The 19,050-nt window shown below is 52.0% G+C and overlaps 1 protein-coding gene, 1 long non-coding RNA gene and 4 other non-coding genes across 8 annotated transcripts; 2 read left to right on the top strand and 4 right to left on the bottom strand.

The window, feature by feature from the left end:
* The first annotated feature begins 1,314 nt into the window (after positions 1-1,314).
* LOC110551718 (uncharacterized) lies at positions 1,315-2,991 on the top strand. The gene is made up of 2 exons (XR_002476587.2): positions 1,315-2,346; positions 2,630-2,991. It is a non-coding gene; the product is annotated as an uncharacterized LOC110551718 (long non-coding RNA).
* Positions 2,992-4,864: 1,873 nt separating this feature from the next.
* On the bottom strand, positions 4,865-10,128 carry Aurkb (aurora kinase B). 3 transcript variants are annotated; one of them, XM_021642492.2, is made up of 8 exons: positions 9,899-10,128; positions 8,447-8,603; positions 8,289-8,340; positions 7,975-8,166; positions 7,651-7,789; positions 7,405-7,553; positions 6,008-6,182; positions 4,865-5,597 (listed from the first exon to the last, which is right to left on the bottom strand). In XM_021642492.2, the coding sequence occupies exons 1-8, from the start codon at positions 9,944-9,946 to the stop codon at positions 5,424-5,426; spliced, it is 1,086 nt and encodes a 361-aa protein (XP_021498167.1). In that variant the 5' UTR covers positions 9,947-10,128; the 3' UTR covers positions 4,865-5,423. The 3 variants fall into 3 exon arrangements, with proteins under 3 accessions (XP_021498167.1, XP_021498168.1, XP_060220977.1); XM_021642493.2 differs by having other exon boundaries at positions 8,447-8,549; positions 9,899-10,127; XM_060364994.1 differs by lacking the exon at positions 9,899-10,128 and adding an exon at positions 9,332-9,586 and having other exon boundaries at positions 8,447-8,549.
* A 3,548-nt stretch (positions 10,129-13,676) lies between these two features.
* Positions 13,677-13,748, bottom strand: Trnaw-cca (transfer RNA tryptophan (anticodon CCA)). The gene has a single exon. It is a non-coding gene; the product is annotated as a tRNA-Trp (tRNA).
* A 547-nt stretch (positions 13,749-14,295) lies between these two features.
* On the top strand, positions 14,296-14,367 carry Trnag-ucc (transfer RNA glycine (anticodon UCC)). The gene has a single exon. It is a non-coding gene; the product is annotated as a tRNA-Gly (tRNA).
* Positions 14,368-14,575: 208 nt separating this feature from the next.
* On the bottom strand, positions 14,576-14,647 carry Trnad-guc (transfer RNA aspartic acid (anticodon GUC)). The gene has a single exon. It is a non-coding gene; the product is annotated as a tRNA-Asp (tRNA).
* A 399-nt stretch (positions 14,648-15,046) lies between these two features.
* Positions 15,047-15,118, bottom strand: Trnap-cgg (transfer RNA proline (anticodon CGG)). Its single transcript has one exon. It is a non-coding gene; the product is annotated as a tRNA-Pro (tRNA).
* Between the last annotated feature and the right edge of the window lie 3,932 nt (positions 15,119-19,050).

Consider the following 19,050-nt stretch of genomic DNA (forward strand, 5'->3'; position numbering starts at 1 on the left):
CAGCTTCCTGGGGATCTCACACTAATTTCCAAGTGGCTACAGTGTACATTCCACCAGCAATGAAGAAATGTTTTTCTTTTCCCCAATCCTCAACAGCATGGGGTACCACTTGTTTTATTAATCTTTCTTGTTAAGTTATTTGTTATGAGTTCTCTATCTGCATGTACACCTGCATGCCAGGAGAGGGCATCAGATCACATGACAGATGGTTGTAAAGCTACCTTGTGGTTCCTGAGAATTGAACTCAGGACCTCTGGAGGAGCAGCCAGTGCTCTTAACCACTGAGCCATCTCTCCAGCCTGTTTTATTAATCTTGTTGGCCAATTTTTTTCCAGCAATTCGTTTTAAATACTATTGCCTTTCCAGAGTGGTGGAAGCTAGTGCCCTTCTCCCAGGCCGAGCTGTTACATATCTTAGAGTTAGAACCACTGTTGCCTTACACATCTTAGAACCTCCTGCCTACTCTGTCCCCTTCAGCAAACATGTGATGCCCAACATGAACCATGCTGAGTAACTCCTGTGCTTTCCCATTGTCAAGAATTTTCCTTTCTTCTAAGCAACATGACTAAGCCTTGTAGCCCATGCTCATGTATTCCAGGTTGGCCTTGAACTCAAGATTTTTCTGCCTCAGCCTCCCAAGCATTAGGCATGGGCCACCATACCCTACCTTTATATTTGTGTGTGTGTGTGTGTGTGTGTTCAGAGCAGAGGAACATAGATTTTTGCCCCCAAGATATCATTAGGCAATTAGCAGCCAGAGTCCAGTTCCCATGGCCTACATGGTAGAAGGCGAGAACAGGCCTTGTCTTCATCCTCCACATGGGAGCCATGGCTGAGCAAACATGGACACACATTCAGAATAAATGAATGTTTGTTTTTTAAAGAGTTGGTTCTCTGCTCCTTCCTGTTCTGGATCTTCTCATACAGTTTCACCTTGACCCTAGACACAACAGTAAAGATCAGAGTGAAGGGCTTTGTCTGCTTTGGGCACCTGTTCACCCGGGTTGCCCTCCGCTTTGATAAAGCAGGTAGCACTGACGTCTTCACCCCCACGGCGGAGGCTGGGGCCCATTTCAGGGGTGGAGCCGAAAGGGCAATCAGCTCTGCCCCATCTGCTGATGCCCTCACGGTTATGACAGGCAAGAATCTCGAGAAGTACGGCAACTCAAAATCACCACCGATGCCTCCCGCACCACTGTCAGGGTTCTGCCGTGCTGAGACACCTGGAGCCCGAGCCCTCTTCGGAGTCGAACAGTTCCTGAGTGGAGAGTGAGGACTGAAAGAAAATAATAACACTCCACACACCAGGTCGGTTCCCGAGGGCTGCGGGTACAGACTGCTGCCCTGCCTTAGCCCACAATTCCTTTTTATAGTCAGAGCAAAGCACCTCAGTGCAATGAAGGGTTCATGGAGAGGTCAAACTTGTTTACCTCGACCACCTGCTCTGTATGATCCTTTTCCCAGGTTCACTACCTTTTGTAGGTGTGAGGATCATAGTGAACCTGGGAAAACATCCTGCCTATCCCTGTCTCCTGGTGAAGGCCAGGACGAAAGCATGTTTTTCACTGAGAACTCAATAGCAAAGCGGCCTGACACACAAGCAGCTCTCCATAACTGGGCTTCCAGAGCCTCTGAAGCCCAGTCTGCAGTGATGTACTTCCTCCAGCAAGGCCACACCTCCTAACCCTTTCAACTAGCGCCACTCCCCCGTGACCCAGTATTCAAATCTCTGATTCTATGGGAGTCACCGACTGCTAAGACTCCTTGGTCAAGGTCGTGGTGGTTGGGCATTGCCGACTAAGTCCACACCACCTTCACCCAGAGGACTGTGCCAAGCCTTCTGGTAAACTGTGGCATGAAGGCCACTGGGCTACCCAGAACATCATCCTGCATCCACTGGCATGCCAGGGCGGTGAGCAAGGTCGTCCCAGAGCTGAAGAAGACACTCACTGGCATCCTTCATGTTCCTGCCCTCAACGTGTGGACCTGCCCTTCCCCAGAAAACGCTGCCAAGTATGCTGATATTAAGAAAGTGATGAAGCTGGGCATGGTGGTCCATGCCTGTAACCCAGCACTCTGGAGGCAGAGGCAGGAGGATCTTTGTGAGTTCAAGGCCAGCCTGGTCTACAAAGCGAGTCCAGGACAGTCAAGGCTATAGAGAGAGGCCCTGTCTCAAAAAAAAAGTGATGAAAGGGGCATCCTGGGTAAACTGAGATCAGATTGTCTCCAGAGACTTTAACAACACCTGCTCTTTCACCATTGCTCTCAAGGGTGACCTTGTCAATCTCATTTCCTGGCATGAGGATGAATTTGACTACAGCAACAGGGCAATGGGTGGACCTGAAGGTTTGTATAGCTCCCAGACACTAAGCAGCCCCAAAGCGCACCCCAGCAAGAAGGGGAAGGAAGGGGTCCTTGGCTGCTCGGGGGGCTCTGACCTACTCAACCCCCACAGTAAGCCTCTCCCCTCAGATTCCTCCCAGACCCTCCCCTGGTCATTAGGGCTGCCTAATGACCCAGAGAAAGTCCTAGTCTCTTTCACTGCATCGAGAAAAAGATGCTTGATTTTATGAAAAGCATGCCAGACTATCAGGCAGGGCCTAATGCTCTCTGCTCTTCTTTCATACAGGAACATCAACAGGCTCGGTGTCAAGGGGCTCATGCAAACCGTCATTGCTGCTCTGACTGGAGAAGGTAATAATTTTTATGCTTAGAAGACTGTACAACACCAATTATGATCAGACAGTTATGCTGCTCCGGATCGAGGAATGAGCCAGTTCTCACCAAACTCAAGCAGCTGCAACACCAAGGATGACAGAAGCCAAGGGGCTCACCACAGGGTCTGCTACAGAAAGGGTCATCAGCCCATGACGCACAGGTCAAGCCAGCTCATTCGTGTGAAGGGTGCTTTGTTTTTACCAAGTGGAAAAGCAATGTATTTGTGTGAACCTCAAATGCCCATATCCACGAATAAGTAAATAATTGGACTAAGGTCGTGTCTGTTCACATCTGTGCAGTCTATGTTGCCTTAATTGGCTGTAGCTTTCCATATGGGATGCTAGAAACCCTGGTCCCCAGGGCGGCACTGTTGTGGAGGGTGGGGACATGAAGAGGGAGCTCCTCCGGTCCCTGAGGAGGGAACCTGCGGAGACCGGGCAGCTCTGCCTCCTGCCTGACTTCTGACCATGAGGTGATCTGTTTTGCTTTGCTGTGTGCTCCTTCCACGATGTGCTGTCTTCCTTCAGGCCCCCAAGGGACAGGCCAGCCAAGCTGCCTGGCTCAGGTGTTTGCTACAAGGAAAAGCTGGCGAGTGTACTTCAGGTCTCTGGTGTGACAGTCCCACGGGCAGCTGTACCCCCTCAGCAAGCAAAGCGAGCTCTCAGGGATAACATGCCCAGTCTCCTCACACGCTCAGGTACACGCTGTGGAAGTTTGAGTCTGCCACAGGGCCTGAGGTGCTCAGCTCTTCCGGCAGGGGCCGAGAACGGGGCCAGCTCACAGCCCAGGGAGCAGCAGCAGCAGCAGGCAGCCAACAGCGACCAGGCTTCTCAGGGGCGGGGTCCCGGAGTGCTGGGCCTCAAAGCAGGTCTTCTCTCACGTTCCTCCGTGTAACTCGGGCTGTATGTGGACCAGGTGGCCTCAAGCCACAAAGGTCTGCGTGCCTCTGCCTCCCGAGAGCTCGGACTAAAGGTGTGCACCAGCACCTGTGCTACCTGAGGGCCGTGCTAACTAACAGCTTGGCACACACCCCATCCTCGGGACTGCTCTCCCCACCCCAGCTACGTAAAACTATGTCCCCTTGTCTGTTCCCAAGAATGTATGGTATTCTGGAATGTGCTTTCTCACTGACTTGAGCACATAGATGTCCCTCTAACAGGTCAGATGGAGATCTGGATTAAGAGCGCTCAGGTTGGGTGGCAGTGGCACCCGCTTTTAGTCCCAGGATTTAGGAAGCAGAGGCAGGCGGATCTCGGAGTTCCAGGTCAGCCACAGCCACAGAGAAACTCAGAGGAAAAGCTGCTTAGTAAGCAGCTTTTTATAATTTACAATTTTGGTCTCACCTTGTAGCCAAGACCAGCTTGGATCTCACTGTGTACCCCACGCTGGCTTAGAACTCATGACAATTCTGTTGCTACCGTTTCTCAAGTGCATAGATGAAGGCGTGGGCCACTGTTCCGGGCTTGGAGTGACCGGGATGTTTTTAGTTCTGAATGTGTGAGTGTTTTGCCTGCGTGTCTGTGCATGCTGTCTCAGAGCATCCTGACTGGCCATGTTCGGCTTTTTAAAATTGAAAATAGATTATTTTCTCACATAACACATCCTATTACGTTTCTGCCCCTTCTTTTCCTCCCAGTTCGCTCCCTCCGGATCCACTCCATTTCTGCCTCTTATTAGAAAAGAACAGGGTTCTAAGAAATTAACAACCAAACATGGCAAAAAAAAAAAAAAAGTATAAAGATGAAGCAATAATTTTCATAATGAAGTTGGACATGGCAACCCAACAGGAAGAGTCCCAAGAGTAGGCAAAAGGCTTTGCTGGCATCCCTGTGTGACTCCTAAACCCTGGTACCTAGACCAAGCTGGCCTCAAACTTGTGGGGATTCTTCTGCCTCAGGCCCCTGAACACACGTCTCTATCGACGTGGCAAGCTAACTTGGCTTTTTTTTCCTTCTCAACTTTTCTTCCCTGAAACAGGGTTTCACAGTGTAGCCCCAGCTGTCCTGGAACTCAGAGATCCTCCTGGCTCAACCTCCTGAATGGCAGGATTAAAGGTAGGTGTGTGCCACCACCACGGGCTCGCTTCTCAATGTTGCCAAACTGTACCAACATTTTTTTTTAACTTTCAATATGGTATTCAAAAACATGAAAATTTAAGATTTTATTATAAAGTAAGCTTTGTTCCACAAAATTTTTTTGAATTGAAGATAGGCTGTAAACTATATTAAATACATGATTGGCTTATAGTATTTTTAAAACACCATTCAACATTTGGCCAATTAAAAGGAATCTGACCAGACAATTTTTAAAAATTCTATGTGTGTAGGTGTTTTACTGGCATATATGCTTATCATAGCCATGCCTCGTGCCTGCAGAGGCTAGAAGATGCCAGATTCCCCAGGATTGGGGTTATTCAGATGGTGTGGAAACCACAGGGTGCTGGGAATTGCACCCAGGTCCTTGGGAAGAACACCCTGTGCTCTTAACTGCTGAGCCATCTCTCCAGCACTGCCTTTTTTTTGTTTTTTAACTTTATGTGTTTTGCCTACATGTGTGTGCAGCACATATATGCCTGCTTTTACCTGTGGATAGCAGAGTGGGGGCTCAGAGCCCCTATCACTGGAGTTGGGGATAGTTGTGAACTGCCATCCCCTTTCCCCGACACATACAAACAAACAAAACTGAGCAAACAACAGGGACAGACATCAAGAAGCTGGCTGAAGGGTGGAGGGAGATAGCACCCTCCGAGAGTGGGCCCGGACCCAGGGGTGAGCGGAGACCTGGGCCAGGGGCAGCCGTTCTGAGGGGTTATGCTTCAGCAGCTTGCGGATGAGGTCCTGGGCCCCCTCAGGCACAGAGGGGGGGAACTTCAGGTCCACCTGCAGGTGAAAAAAGGAGACCAGTTTCACCCGTGAACTACATTTCCCTTGACTAACATCAGGAGGCTTCACTGGCAACGCATGGCTGCTGGGAAAGGCACGCTCCCTCCGAGTGTGCATGCGGAGGTTGCTGGGGCTCAGGCAAACACTAGCCAGTCTCAGTGGGCTATAAAAAGAAAGAGGACACGAAAGAGGCCAGGGCATGTGTTGGAGGAGTCCGGGGGTGGGGGAGCAGGGGAGGACAGTTAGGGGTGGAGTGGAAGGGTGGTTAGGGTTGATATGATCAAGGTTCAGTGCACACATTTATGAAGTTCTCAGAGAATAAATGAGAAGTAGGATACTTCAGAGGCCTGTAAACCACTGTGCACCCCAGACCCCGCCTTCCCCACACAGCCAGGGAGCTAGCCCACCTTGACAATCCGCCGGTACGTCTCGCTGTGGCTAGGGCTCTCGAAGGGCGGGTTCCCGACCATCAGCTCATAGCAGAGCACCCCAATGCACCACAGATCCACCATCTCGTTGTGCATGCGCCCCTCGATCATCTCGGGGGGCAGGTAGTCCAGGGTGCCACACATGGTCTTCCTCCTGGGGGGAGGGAAGCGGGTGCAGCCAGGGTCAGGGCAGCTTCTCTTTTCCCTGTACTTGACGCGAGGCAGCCCAGAGGCCCCAGCAGGCACCGGGGAGGGGCATCCTTCCCAATCAGACTGAGCGTCTGAAAATGACCCAAAGAGCCAGAGGTAGGCACACATGGTTCCACTGGGGCCACACTAATGGATTATCTTAGTCTTAGTAAAAAAAAGAACGAACAGTCACAGATGAGGGTAGTGCTCAAAGGAGAAACAGAAGGCACCTTTAATACCCACTAAGCACATGCTACTCAAATAAATCAGATTATGTTTTTACCGTGCAATGCCATGAAGCAGTAACAATGACGGGGTCACCAGATGCCCTGGGTTCTGATGTACACCCCTAATCTCAGCACCTGGTGGGGACCTTTTGCTTTTCGTTTTACTTTGAGACAGGTCTCTCTATACAGCCTTGGCTGACCTGGAACTTGCTAGGTAGACCAGATGGCCCTGACCTCACAGAGCTTGGCCTACCAGTGCCTTTCCAGGGCTGGAGCTAAAAGTGGGCCATTACACCTGGCTTAATCCCAGCACTTGGGCAGCTGAGGTAAGATTGCCAGTTTGAGGCCAGCTTGGGCTACAAGGTAAAATCTTGTCTAAAAACTGGGGAGAGGGTTTGAGCGATGCAACTCAGTCACAGAGCATTTGCCCTAGCAAACACTGTCAAACCAAACCAAAGCAACTGTGACTTGGGTGCCCAGGCGCATGTGTGTGTAATACATGCCACCCACTTGCCCTAGGCCTTTAAGGACAGCCTGGGCAACACAGTGAGACCACATCTCCTTAACAAGAGAGTTGTGGGGGTAAACATGGCGTGGTGACACACGCCTGTAATCCTAGTATGTCTGCAGACAGAGGCAAGGGGGAGCAGAAGTTTAAGGTTATCTTTGGCTGGACAGTGAGTTTGAAGTTATCCTGTGCTACACAAGAGCCTGTCCCAGTCAGTCAATCAATCAAGCAGTAGTGTGGAAGCTTCCTCAGCAGTGCTGTGAGAGGGCCCACTGACAAAGAAAAAGAGTAGAAAATCCAGGGCAGAAGCTACTGAGTCACCTATTTCTGTAAGGATGCCACTATGCTTATACTGCATGCTTACAAACCCACGCTCTGAAGGAACAAGATGCAGAAGAGTTTCATACAGACTGTCAGAGCCTCACACCAGGGACAGCCCCCAGGGACCATACCTCAGGGAGGGGGCGTGCACGGACCAGCCAAAGTCCGCGATCTTCAGCTCCCCCTGGAGGCCCAGCAGCAGGTTCTCGGGCTTTATGTCTCTGTGGATCACTTTCTTCCTGTGGCAGTACATCAGGGCGTCTGCCAGCTCCTCCATGATCTGCGGGGGCCCACACAGCACCAGTCAGCCACCGGCTTCCGGCAGCAGCCCCGGCCTCCCGCAGCAGCTCCGGCCTCACACCCCACCCGGCCCTCACCGTGGCAGTCCGCTGCTCATCGAAAGTCCGATTCTTCTGGAGTTCCTTGTAGAGTTCCCCCCGAGGGGCATATTCCAGTATCAAGTAGATCCTCCGCCGGTCATGGAAGTAGTTGTAGAGCCGAAGAATGTTGGGGTGTCTGGGGCAGGGGGAAAGGAAGCTTCGGTTTACATCTAGACAGCAGACACCTAGACCAGGGAGCACAAAGGAAGCACTGGGGAAGGTGGCCCTGGTGGTTAGGAGGGGTCAGGTGGCCCTGGTGTTAAGATGGGGCAGGTGGCCCAGGCGGGTTAGGGAAGGTGGAGGGGTCGGGTGACGGCATACTGCAGGTGGGCCTGGATTTCGATCTCGCGGCGCAGCTGATGCTCCACTCCCTCCTTCTCGATCTGAGACTTGAAGAGGATCTTGAGTGCCACAATGAAGTGGCTTTTCTTCTCTCGAGCCAAGTACACATTTCCAAATTTGCCTTTGCCCAGAGGACGCCCGATCTCAAAGTCGTCAATAGTGAGGGACCGCCTGATCAGAAGAGCGGGGTTACAGCCAGCTCAGTGCCGGCTGGCCTACAGTCTGAGGTGTTTGATCTCTCTCCCTCCCCCATCTCTGCCTCGTCACGGCTTCAGTCCCTATCTGGTACTTACATGGCAGTGGAGCCGTGACTCACGTTCTCAGGCGGCTTCTGGCCAGGGGTGGCTAAGGAGAGAGCAGGTATGCTGAGGTCCCTTCGACATCCTCACCATGCTCCCTCTCTGAGGTTCTGGTCCCTCTGGCCCAGTCCTCTCCCCATCGCCCCAGGTACCTGTGGCCTGGCCATTGGAGCGGTTGGTGAGGGCAAGCGTGGCACTCCCAGCAGGCTCCTTCCGTAGGACTCTCTGGGGCAGGGTCTTCAGGCCGGACTGAGACTGAGGAGCAGAGCGGGGTTCTGAGGGTGTCCTTGTCCCTGTGGCTGGAATGTGCTGGAAGCAGCATTGCAGCTACTTGGGTTTTTGTTTGTTTGTTTGGTTTGTGGGGACAGGGTTTCTCTGTGTATCACGCCCTGGCTATCCTGGACTCTTTACCCGGCATTCAGCTACTTGTTAAGGAACTCATCTGCTCACTGAGCTGTGGTGGGCACTCCTTTAACCCCAGCACTCAGGACGCAGAGGCATATGGATCTCTGAATTCGAGGCCAGCCTGGTCTACAGAGTGAGTTCCAGGACAGCCAGGGCCACACAGAGAAACAAAACAAACAAACAAACGAACAAAGCCACCCTGAGAGCTTGGCCCAGTCCGTAACCCTAGCACTTAGGACTTCAAGACAGTCCTCAACTGTCAGCCCACGGCCAGCCTATTCTAACATCACCCTCCCCACAACAAAACAATGAACTAAAATAAAAATCGAAGTAAATGAATAACGATAATAAAAAAGGCAGAAGCTGCAACACCAGTGTTTAACCCTTCGAGGGGCAGACCTGAGGGACACCCCCACGGCCTGGAGCCACTTCCTCACTTTCAGACTTCTCTGAGTGATTTCTTTGGGCAGTGAGCAGGGTCGCTCGAGCTGGGGTTGCAGGTGTGCCCAGTCGTGCAAACGACAAACCGCTCCCAGTGATACAAGTGTAGACTGGCAGTGCATTGGCACACTCGTTACGTGTACACACGCAGCGTGTCAAATCTATTTGGATCCTCGGTTCCCTCCACTCACGAGGCTAAACTCGTGGGCCGCAGCGCCGCTCCACAGTGGTGCATCAAAACTGGGAGTTCTGCGTTTTAGACTCGGTATCAAGAGTAAACACGAGACCACGTAGGACCCTCGAAACGGCAACTTCCTCCTCCCTACTCTGTCTTCTGGGTAGTTAAAACTTTTTTTCAGACTCGCCGGTAGGATTCACGACCCGAAGGCCCCGCTATGATCTGTGCGTCACGAGCAGGCTCCGCTGTGCGGAAGAACGCCACCCGGGGTCAGTGGGGTCAGGGCAGCGGCCTCTGCCCCGCCCGGGCGGCAAGACACCGCCTGGGGCCCGCACGTCGGAGAGCGGGGAGGCCGGCCGTCTGCAGGGCCTGCGTCCGTCGGGGCTCGCCCTCCGGGAAAAGGGGGACATGCGTCCGTCGGGGCTCGCCCTCCGGGGGGGGGACATGCGTCCGTCGGGGCTCGCCCTCCGGGGGGGGGACATGCGTCCGTCCGGGCTCGCCCTCCGGGGGGGGGGACATGCGTCCGTCCGGGGGGCTCGCCCTCCAGGGAAGGGGCGCAAGGACCGTGGCGGGACCTTACCGTGTAGGCGCGGTAGGGCCACGGGTAGGCGTTCTCCTTCTGAGCCATGGTCCGCGCACGGGCGGGAGCGGAGCTGCGCGGCCCCGCGGGCGGAAGGAAGCGGGCGAGCCCGCAGCGGAGATCGGGCGCACCGCGCGCCCCTGCCCGCTCGCCCGCGGCCGGCCCGGCTGGCACGTGGGTGGCCCGCGCCCTCCGGAGCCCCCGGCTCTCCGCCGCGCTGGGCTCGCAGACCGGGAGAAGCCGTCCGGCCGCCCCGACACTTTCAAATCTCCCCCTCGGAGCCCATTGGCGGAGCCGCCACCGGGCCCTCTCTCATTGGCTACGGCTCCCGTGACGTAACGCGCCGGGCCCCGGCGGTGCGGGCGCGCGCCGTGCGTCCCCGCGCTCTGGAGGCGGTGGCGGCGGGTCCAGCCTGGTCTAAGCGCGAGTTCCTGCGCAGCCCGGCCCGCCCCGAGAGCACGGGGTGGCAAAACCACTGGTGAAACTGGTTCACCCGAGAACTCAGACGCTGCCCTCGGCTCCATCTCTGTAAGAACAGTCCTCTGCTGTCCCTAGGACGCCCCCGCCGTTACACCCCAATCAAGACGCCCGGGTCCCGTGTCAAACAGGCGCGACATGCGTGACACGGTGTTTGCGCGCAGTTTCTAATTCTGTCGGGCTCGCTGATCACCGACGTACCTAGGGAGACGAAAACCCTGTGAAACAGCAGGAAGACCTCTGGTTGGGAAGCAGTGCGGGCATGAAATGGTAGATTAGATGTGCAGGTTAGACAGACAGGCGGGCAGACAGACAGACAGGCAATTAGTCGGATTCTCGGATGTAGAATTCGTGAACACGGAGCTTTATTTCCGGGCTGTAGTCTCCTTGTCCGCTTTGTGCTTGGTTTTTGTTCATTGGAGACAAGGTCTCTGTTCAGCCCAGGCTGGCCTCTCACCCAGTGACGAAGAGCCCAGGCTGGCCTCTCACCCAGTGACGAAGAGCCCAGGCTGGCCTCTCACTCAGTGACGAAGAGCCCAGGCTGGCCTCTCACCCAGTGACGAAGAGCCCAGACTGGCCTTGAACGTCTGTTCCTCTCACCGCAGCCTCCTGAGCACTGGGATCACACACACTACCAGGCCCAGCTTTTTTTTTATCATTTTTATTTTTTTTTCTTAATTGTCCTTCCAGTTCCTTAAAAGGCGCTCTCAGCGGGTGGATCTTTCTGTGCTAATTCCCTGAGAGCTGCGGCTTTTGAACACAGTGCGAAAAAACAGCATGTTCTACATTCCCGGGCTAGGCACGCTCAAAACCCACTCTCCTGCAAAGGTTTTGCTTGTGTGTCCTTACTGTTTTGTTCTTTTAAAAAATCCTTCAAGGTCCCTAATTCTAACAGCAGGCTTGTAATTCCTGCTCTCTAGAGCCTGAGGCAGGAGGACTGCCAGGAATTCCAGGGTACAGGGCGAGCCATTCACCCCAGAAAGTATATAAATTAAATGTTTTCTAATTCTATCGATCCGCAATTCCTCATCAGTTAACTCTTGATTTTATTCGATCACTTGGTCCATGGTTGATGTGGACTCTACTGGCCAAGTAACACGGATGGTGGCCATGAGGGGCACCGTCACAGTTCTCCTGCCAAGGGCTGCTATTTCTCATGATCGTAAAGGTCAGAGCTATTTGGGGGCTTCAAAGCTCTGGCATGTACAACAAAGACTAGCCCCCCCCCCCACACACACACTGTCGGTACAAAATGAGTGATCTGAAACAAGGCAGGCTAGGCCAGGAGGGAGGGAAGTGATGGAGGCACAGATTCCCCTGGCATCTGTTGTGGGGTTGTATTCTGAGGCCCAAATTCCTCACCAGGAGCCACTGCCATGCTAACAAAGGTGTAGCTGTGGATTCAAGGAGTGTCAGGACACGAAGCTGTCCATCTGGGAAGACAAGGCCTGTGTGTGCGTGCGTGCGTGTGTGGTGGTAAGGGGGTGTATGGATTGGATGAGAAGAGTTGCTAGCTTGTAGCTTGGGTTTCTCTTTTGCTTTCTTGCTTTTTTTCTGCTTCTTTTTTTCTTTTAAAAACAAAACAAAGGCAGCAAACAGGGAGAAATCGGAAGAGAATTAACATTTACATACAATACTCTTAATGTTCTACCCAAAGCTAATCCGAGGTGACCAAAACCACTGTAAACAATTTGGATCCACCCGTGGCGGCTCGCTGATACTGAAAGGGTCAGACTAACTTTGTAACCTGTATGTTTTCTAAAGCCTGTAGCTTTGAGTTTTAGGTCCAGGTTAAGCTAAAGCTTCTTAGTACCTTTCCAGAGAACGGAGGACTGTGACCCTATCTGTGAGTCTGTGAGGACAGATATAAAAAAAAAGTGAGCAAGCAATGACCTTCACTCAGCAAAAAGAATGACCAGACCCTTGTCTTAGAGATAGTGTTTCTTAGCAACCAACCCAGATGGCCTCAATCCTCAGGCTGAGTAGTTCCTGACCTCCAGCCAAAAGCCCACAGCCCTGATCTCCAAGGAAGAGCTAACCACCCCCACCTTTAATTGCAGCTGCATCCACACTTGGCAGGACTGGCCAAGCTTGAGCAACCAATTATCTTACTTTATAGCTTCCTCATCCAATCCTGAATTGCCAAGACTGCAACTTCAAATCTCCCGCAATTTTTCTTTTAAAAACCTAAAAGCCTTTGTCTCCCAGTGCCACTCTTTGCTGACCGGCAGGGGTAACCTCATTGTGCAATGGTTAAAATAAGCCTCTTGCGATTTTGCAACGATGAGGTCTGGTCTCCTGAGTTCTCTTCATCGCTTCTAAAAATTAGGCTCGTATGCCAGCACTTTGGAGGCAGAGGCACGTACAAGCAGTTTGGTTTACACAGTAAGTTCCAAGCCAGGAGTACCAAATAATACAATAAAATAGCAAAACAAAATAATTACGTTAAAATGCAGAGGTCTGGTTCATTTCAGCACCTTCACTGTCAAACCAGGGGAAGGCACTGCTTCAGCTCCTCTGCCTTCTCCCTGTCTGTGCTGACCAGGGTGGAAGGACCTCTGCTGCAGCCAACCCTGGACTTCATGCTCTCCTTGTTCTTCTTGATCTTGATGGATCTGACATCCTTCTACCTGGCTGTGAGCAAAGTCCTTGATTTCCTCAATGTTCCCAGGCTTGGTGAGGGACGCTCAGACGATCACACCCAAAAAACTCACAGTGGCAGGAAACCTTTAGCCAAAACGTAAAATTCCAGGAATCCACACCACAGATTTTATTTAGTAAAAGCGAAGAAAATGATTGAGCTGGAATTGAAGCCTGTGAAGTCAAGTGCTTGGGAGAGAGAGCAGGTCACGAGGTCAAGTGCAGCTACTGGGGGCTCCCGGGCCAGCCTGAGCTACAGTTGAGAGCCAGAATGTCCAACTACAGAAAAACTGCTTAATACTTTACACAACTATAGCCAAACTTTAGGTTGTCGCTACAATTATGAGGAATACAGAATTATATGTTTAACACAGCTGTTGGGTAAAAGAAATGAGACAAACACCGCCAGTGTCCAAAGCAAAAACATCGGTGTGGGATAATATACACAACTACTGTTTTTAAAGGGATTAACTATAGTTACATATTTTTTCCGAATACAGAACATTTCTTGCCATAAATACATTTTCTAAACAGGACCTGGGGGACTGTTCTTTATGGACACTTTATGGAGTAGGAAAAAAGTCTCACTGTAGTAAAGGGTTTTTTTGTTTTATTTCAAGGTACAATTAAACGCGGGTAACTAGAAAACAAGTTACAGCCGTGACCCCGACGTGATTTGAACACGCAACCTTCTGATCTGGAGTCAGACGCGCTACCGTTGCGCCACGAGGCCCCGCACGCACGCGGCCTGGTCAGGGCCGTGAACAGAAGCGGGCGGGACGGGGTCCCGGAGCCCGCGGAAGCCGCGCCTGGCGGAGAGGCCGCTCTGGAGGAGGCGCGCCTCGGGCGGGCGCGTGGCAGAGAGGCCGGGCAGGTCGCAGGCCACACTCGGCCGCTCAGCGACAGCGGCTTCAAGGCGGGCCACAGAGGAGGCCTGAGGCAGGGTCAGGGGAGGGGACGACTTCGGTGGACCGGGGGCGGGGAGCGGACCAGGGGGGGAGGGGCGAGGGGAGGGGGCTGCAGCGGGGCTGCAAACTGAATAAAGTGTGGTTTATGTAAAAAAATAAAAATTAATTAAAAGGCGACTTCATGGAGCAGGTGGCTCCCAGCCCGAGACTGACACTTCCTCCCAGTCGTGCTGATCACTGAAACCCAAACCCGCGCTCTGTGGTTGCTCTGGATCCAGCGTTTGTTCCTTGTGCTGCTGCCTCCAACAGCAAAGCCGCAGAGACGCAATGAAGGCAGCATGAATACGATCGCTACCAAAGCACTCCCAACCTGCGTTGGTGGTATAGTGGTGAGCATAGCTGCCTTCCAAGCAGTTGACCCGGGTTCGATTCCCGGCCAACGCAGTGACTTCTTTTCTTGGCTTTTTTTTTTTTTCTTTTTCCCTTTAGCTTGCAAAGTCAGTGCATCTAGACATCGGGACTCCCCCGTGTGGGCACACCACGCCGCTATCGTTCCTGAGCCACTAGGTGGAAATCCAGAGCTCTGCCTCTCAGGGGCCCCTCGAATTCCATGAAAGTCACCGCGTACAAAAAAATAAAAACAGCGGTACCTCTCCCCGTCGGGGAATCGAACCCCGGTCTCCCGCGTGACAGGCGGGGATACTCACCACTATACTAACGAGGAGCCAGCTGCCTCCCGCTCTTTCTGGATTCCTGATCTGGGCTCCAGCCGCCCGTCACGGCGGCGGAGGAGACGCGCGGCAACCCACGCCGTGAAAAGCCGCCGCGGGGAGCGGGCTGCAGGACGCCCGACGCGGCAGGAGGGGGCGGCGGGCGCAGAGGGCCCCTAGGCCGAGGCCCGTCCGTCCCGGCTCTGCAGGCGCACCTCGTCACGCGGCGTCCGCAACCCCAGGCCGGACACCGGTCAACGCGACTCCAGCCTCCGGCCACGGGGCGACGCACCGAGCGGGGAGGCCGACCGTAGCATCCAGCCAACGCTCACAGTGGACGTGGTTCGGCTCGCCGCGGCTGGCAGTTGACCCGCGCCAACCTTCCTGCCGCCCAGGGCAAAAGGAGTAAGACAGGGCTCGTCCGGGATTTGAACCCGGGACCTCTCGCACCCGAAGCGAGAATCATACCCCTAGACCAACGAGCCGACAGGCGCCCACCCCTGCGGACGTCCATAGAGGTCGTAAACATTCGCTGCGCCCCGGAAGGCCAGCCGCTAGCGGAGCCTTCGCGGCCGCGGGCGGCCATCCGCTGCGAGGCGCCGGCCCGCGGGCTGCGTTCCCGCCGGGCGGCGGCGTCTGGAGCCGGGAGGTGCGGGCTCGGCCGTGCCCGCGAGCCTCCGCCCGCGCTCGCCAGGCCGGCCTGCACCTCCCGCCTCCCGGGCCGCTCCCGTGCTGTGCTTTGACATTACAGGGGGACGGCGGCTAGGAACCGCGTCCTGGGCTCCCTGCCTGGACTGAGGCTTTCCCCGCCATCTCTGCGTCACTCTCCGCAGGGACGGACCGGGCAGGCACCGGGAGACTCGCCTGAGCAGCCCGCGAGGTCGCCATGCTGTCTGCGAGAGACTCCTGCGCGCTCTATGGACGCATCACCTGTCAATAAAGCGCTGCCGGCCTATCGGCTGAGGCCGGAAGTGGGGGCGGGAGTTCCGGCGCGGAGCCCGGAACTCTGGGATAGAGGGGAAGATGGTGGCGACCTGAACGGTGCTAAGCCGCCGAGTGGAGGAAAGGAAGGCGCAGGGTCCTGGTTTCGGGAACGGGGCGGGGGTGGAGGAGCGCTCGGCTCGCGGTGCTGCGCCCACGCCTCTCCCCCACTCGGGCACGGCGGCTGCGGCTTCCCCCGAACAGCACGGGGAAAAGCGTGCTCGTGAGACCTCGTCACGCGTGGGCAAACGGCAGCCCAGTCCGGGCCCACGCGTGAAAAGGCTAGGGACCACCCGAGGGGCCGAGCCAGCAGCCTGCTCGGTGGAGCTGAATGTGGTCCCTGTGTGCCGGATTTTTGCAGGAATAAACGCGCTCTGCTGTTGGCGTGCTGTCAGTCTGGGGTTTCCTTCAGCTAATTTCGTACCTTAAGCACCTAGTTTTCTAGACGTAGTCTGATAAAGATAGCATTACAGAGTCTTGCCATAAGGAATGCTGAGTAGTTCTTCCTTATGCCAGTATTTTGTACAACAGCCCCTAGAGATGATTCATAAGCAGTTTTCTTTCCTCAAATCTTACTGTCTGACTCAAACAAATACGTTAGCAGAAATGTTTGATGAAATAAAAGAGAATTTTGCCTTGCTGGGGTTTACAAATAGCTCCTGAAAAAAAAAATACAGAGAGGGATTCTATTATCTAGGATTTGAGATAGGTCTACAAAGATTCAACCACTGAAGGTACAAATCAATTAAGAACTCAATGATTTTCAAAAATCGTTGCGAGACATTAATTGGCTGAGGCCCACAATTGGATTAATTACTCAAGAGCTAAGAAATTTATTTGAAAACTTACAAGGTGGTAAAGACATAAATAGTCCAAAAAAAAAAAAAAAAAAGGCAACTGAGGCTGAAAATGAATAGTAGGAAGAAATTATAAGATGTACATACAGATTCTTTGGATCCAAAGATAGCTATTTTAATTATTTTGCATTCTACTCATTCTCTCACAGGAATTATTATACAAAGAAAAGATTATATCTTAGAATGGATATTTTTGGTTTTTTGGAGACAGGGTTTCTCTGTCCACCAGTGTACCCATGGTTGTCCTGGACTTGCTTTGTAGACCAGGCTTGGCCTCAAACTCAGAGATCTTTCTCTGCTTCCCTGATTACTGGGATGACAGGCATGAGCCACCATGCCCGGCTAGAATGGATATTTTTAGCATATAAACAGAATAAAAAATTAAAGGCCTATACAGAAGATGTTTCTGAATTGAGTCTGAAAGGAAAAATGAGATTTCATCAATTAGCAGGAATAGAGCCAACAGAATTTGTGGTAACTTTTATTAATGCAGAAATTGCCTCATTATGCACAGAAAATAAACACTGTCAAAGGGCTTACAATACTTTTTATAGAAATTAACAAATACCCCCAAAGCAAACAACTTCAGTTTATAAAAAGAACGAATTGGATGTTTCCTCATATAATAAACACCATTTTCAGGAGCCTCTACATGCTATACTGATGCAGGAATAGCAGGTTATAAGTCTAAAAAAAATCAAGTTGTCTCAAAGTCCCTATAATTTAGTTTAAGAACCAAAGTTGTATGCCATTCTTTTTAGTTTCTATTGTTGGTTTTTCAAGACAGGGTTTCTTTCTGTAGCCTTGGCTGTCCTGGAGCTCATCTGTAGACCAGGCTGGCCTCGAACTCACAGAGATTCACCTACCTCTGTCTCTCCAGTGCCAGGATTAAAGGCATGAGCCACCATCACCCAGCTGTATGCCATTCTTATGGTATTATTAGATTTTACTAAATCTTTAGTATAGTTCCTGGCTTGCAATAGGCAGGAGTTCTTTACATAGAAACTGCTGAGCTTACTCAGGATGATTCAGAATTAACTTCACTACAACAAGCAATCAGAAATAGAAATCATCCTTCATATATATCTCTCAGAACACATACGTGTCTACCAGGCCCTCTAACACAAGGTAATGATGAAATAAATCAGCTATTAGTAGGAAGTGTGCTAGAAGCTTCCGAATTTCATTAAAAACACCACTTTAGCAGCAAAGGTTTAAAGAAAGATTTTCCTAACACTTGCCAGCAAGCCAAGGAAATTACTAAGGGAATGTGCTAACTGTTCTTTGTATAACCAAACTTCATTACCTGCAGGGAGTAACCCAAAGGGTACCGGAAGAAATGAATTTTGTCTAATGGACGTTTCACTTTGCAGAATTTTGATATTCTCTAGATATGTGCTCCGCATTTCCTGCATACTTGTTCCTTCTGAAGTCTCTGGGGTTGAAGACGAAATAGCTGTAGCCTTACAATTAAGCTTGTTTAGGAGTTAAGAAAATGCTTTTAAAAGATATTTTTAGGGCTAAGTAGATTGCTTTTAGGATGATAAATACAAACTTTGATAGAAAATGACTTAACTACAAAACTGAGCTCACCAAGACACGATGGATGGTAGTCTGCTTCCTCCTACGCTGCCAAACACATTGCCAAAGTAACTCTTACCTGATAGTTTTCATAATTGTTCTTACTGATGACAGTTTGCTAATAAGAAAAAGAGCTCTTTATTGGATTAAAAGGTGGAATTGTGAGAATCTCCTGTGTACTGTACAGAAGCATCACCTGTCAATAAAAAGCTGATGGCCACGGCCAGGCGTGGTGGTGCACGCCTGTAATCCCAGCACTCTGGAGGCAGAGGCAGGTGCACCTCTGTGCGTTTGAGGCCAGCCTGGTCTACACAGTGAGTCCAGGACAGCCAAGGCTACACAGAGAGACCCTGTCTCAGGAGGGAGGGATGAATAAAAAAAGCTGATGGCCTATTAGCTGTGGCAGGAAGTATAGAGAGATGATGGGAGTTCAGGCAGAGAGATGGACTGTGGGATAGACTCAGAGATGGGGGATTTGCCCCGGACACTGAAGATGCATGAAACTGAAAAGTGGCCAGCCATGTGGCACACACGGGATAGAACAAATGTATAAAATAAGTTATCAGCTAGTTGGGGAATGAACCAAAGCTTATGGCACAGGCCTTTATTCATAATCAATAAAGTGACAGAGTCCTTATTCCAGGAACTGGAAAAGCCTATGGTTACACATCTGTCAACAACAGAAGTCACAACAGAGAGAGCGATATTGAGACCTAGAAGATTCCAAGGAAGTGCTGCTGGCTCTGGGGACCTGGGTCCCAGCTGGTAGGATCAGATCCTACCCACCCTCCTGTTTAGCTTTCTCATTCCTCCCTAGTGTGTGTGCCAGAACCCAGGGATTTAATCTTCATTCCCAACCCGAACCCGAACCCTGAGAAGATTAAAAAGGTCTGTTTCACATCTCACTGCTAGCCAGCAGATTGCACAGGGGGTTCTCAAAGGCAGGCACTTGGGAGTTTAGGCTTTCTGCTCTCCTCAGGCTCGTGGTGTGCATGCTT

This window comes from Meriones unguiculatus, chromosome 11, assembly GCF_030254825.1.
Source record: "Meriones unguiculatus strain TT.TT164.6M chromosome 11, Bangor_MerUng_6.1, whole genome shotgun sequence".
NCBI lineage: Eukaryota > Metazoa > Chordata > Mammalia > Rodentia > Muridae > Meriones > Meriones unguiculatus.

What these genes read in the sequence shown, in the direction of transcription:
- Aurkb (XM_021642492.2), bottom strand. Translation starts at nt 9,946, where the DNA reads ATGGCTCAGAAGGAGAACGCCTACCCGTGGCCCTACCGCGCCTACACG. An exon ending in CTCCAATGGCCAGGCCACAG is followed by an intron (nt 8,341 to 8,446) that starts GTACCTGGGGCG and finishes CTCTCTCCTTAG; the next exon opens with CCACCCCTGGCCAGAAGCCG. An exon ending in CGTACCGGCGGATTGTCAAG is followed by an intron (nt 5,598 to 6,007) that starts GTGGGCTAGCTC and finishes TTTCACCTGCAG; the next exon opens with GTGGACCTGAAGTTCCCCCC.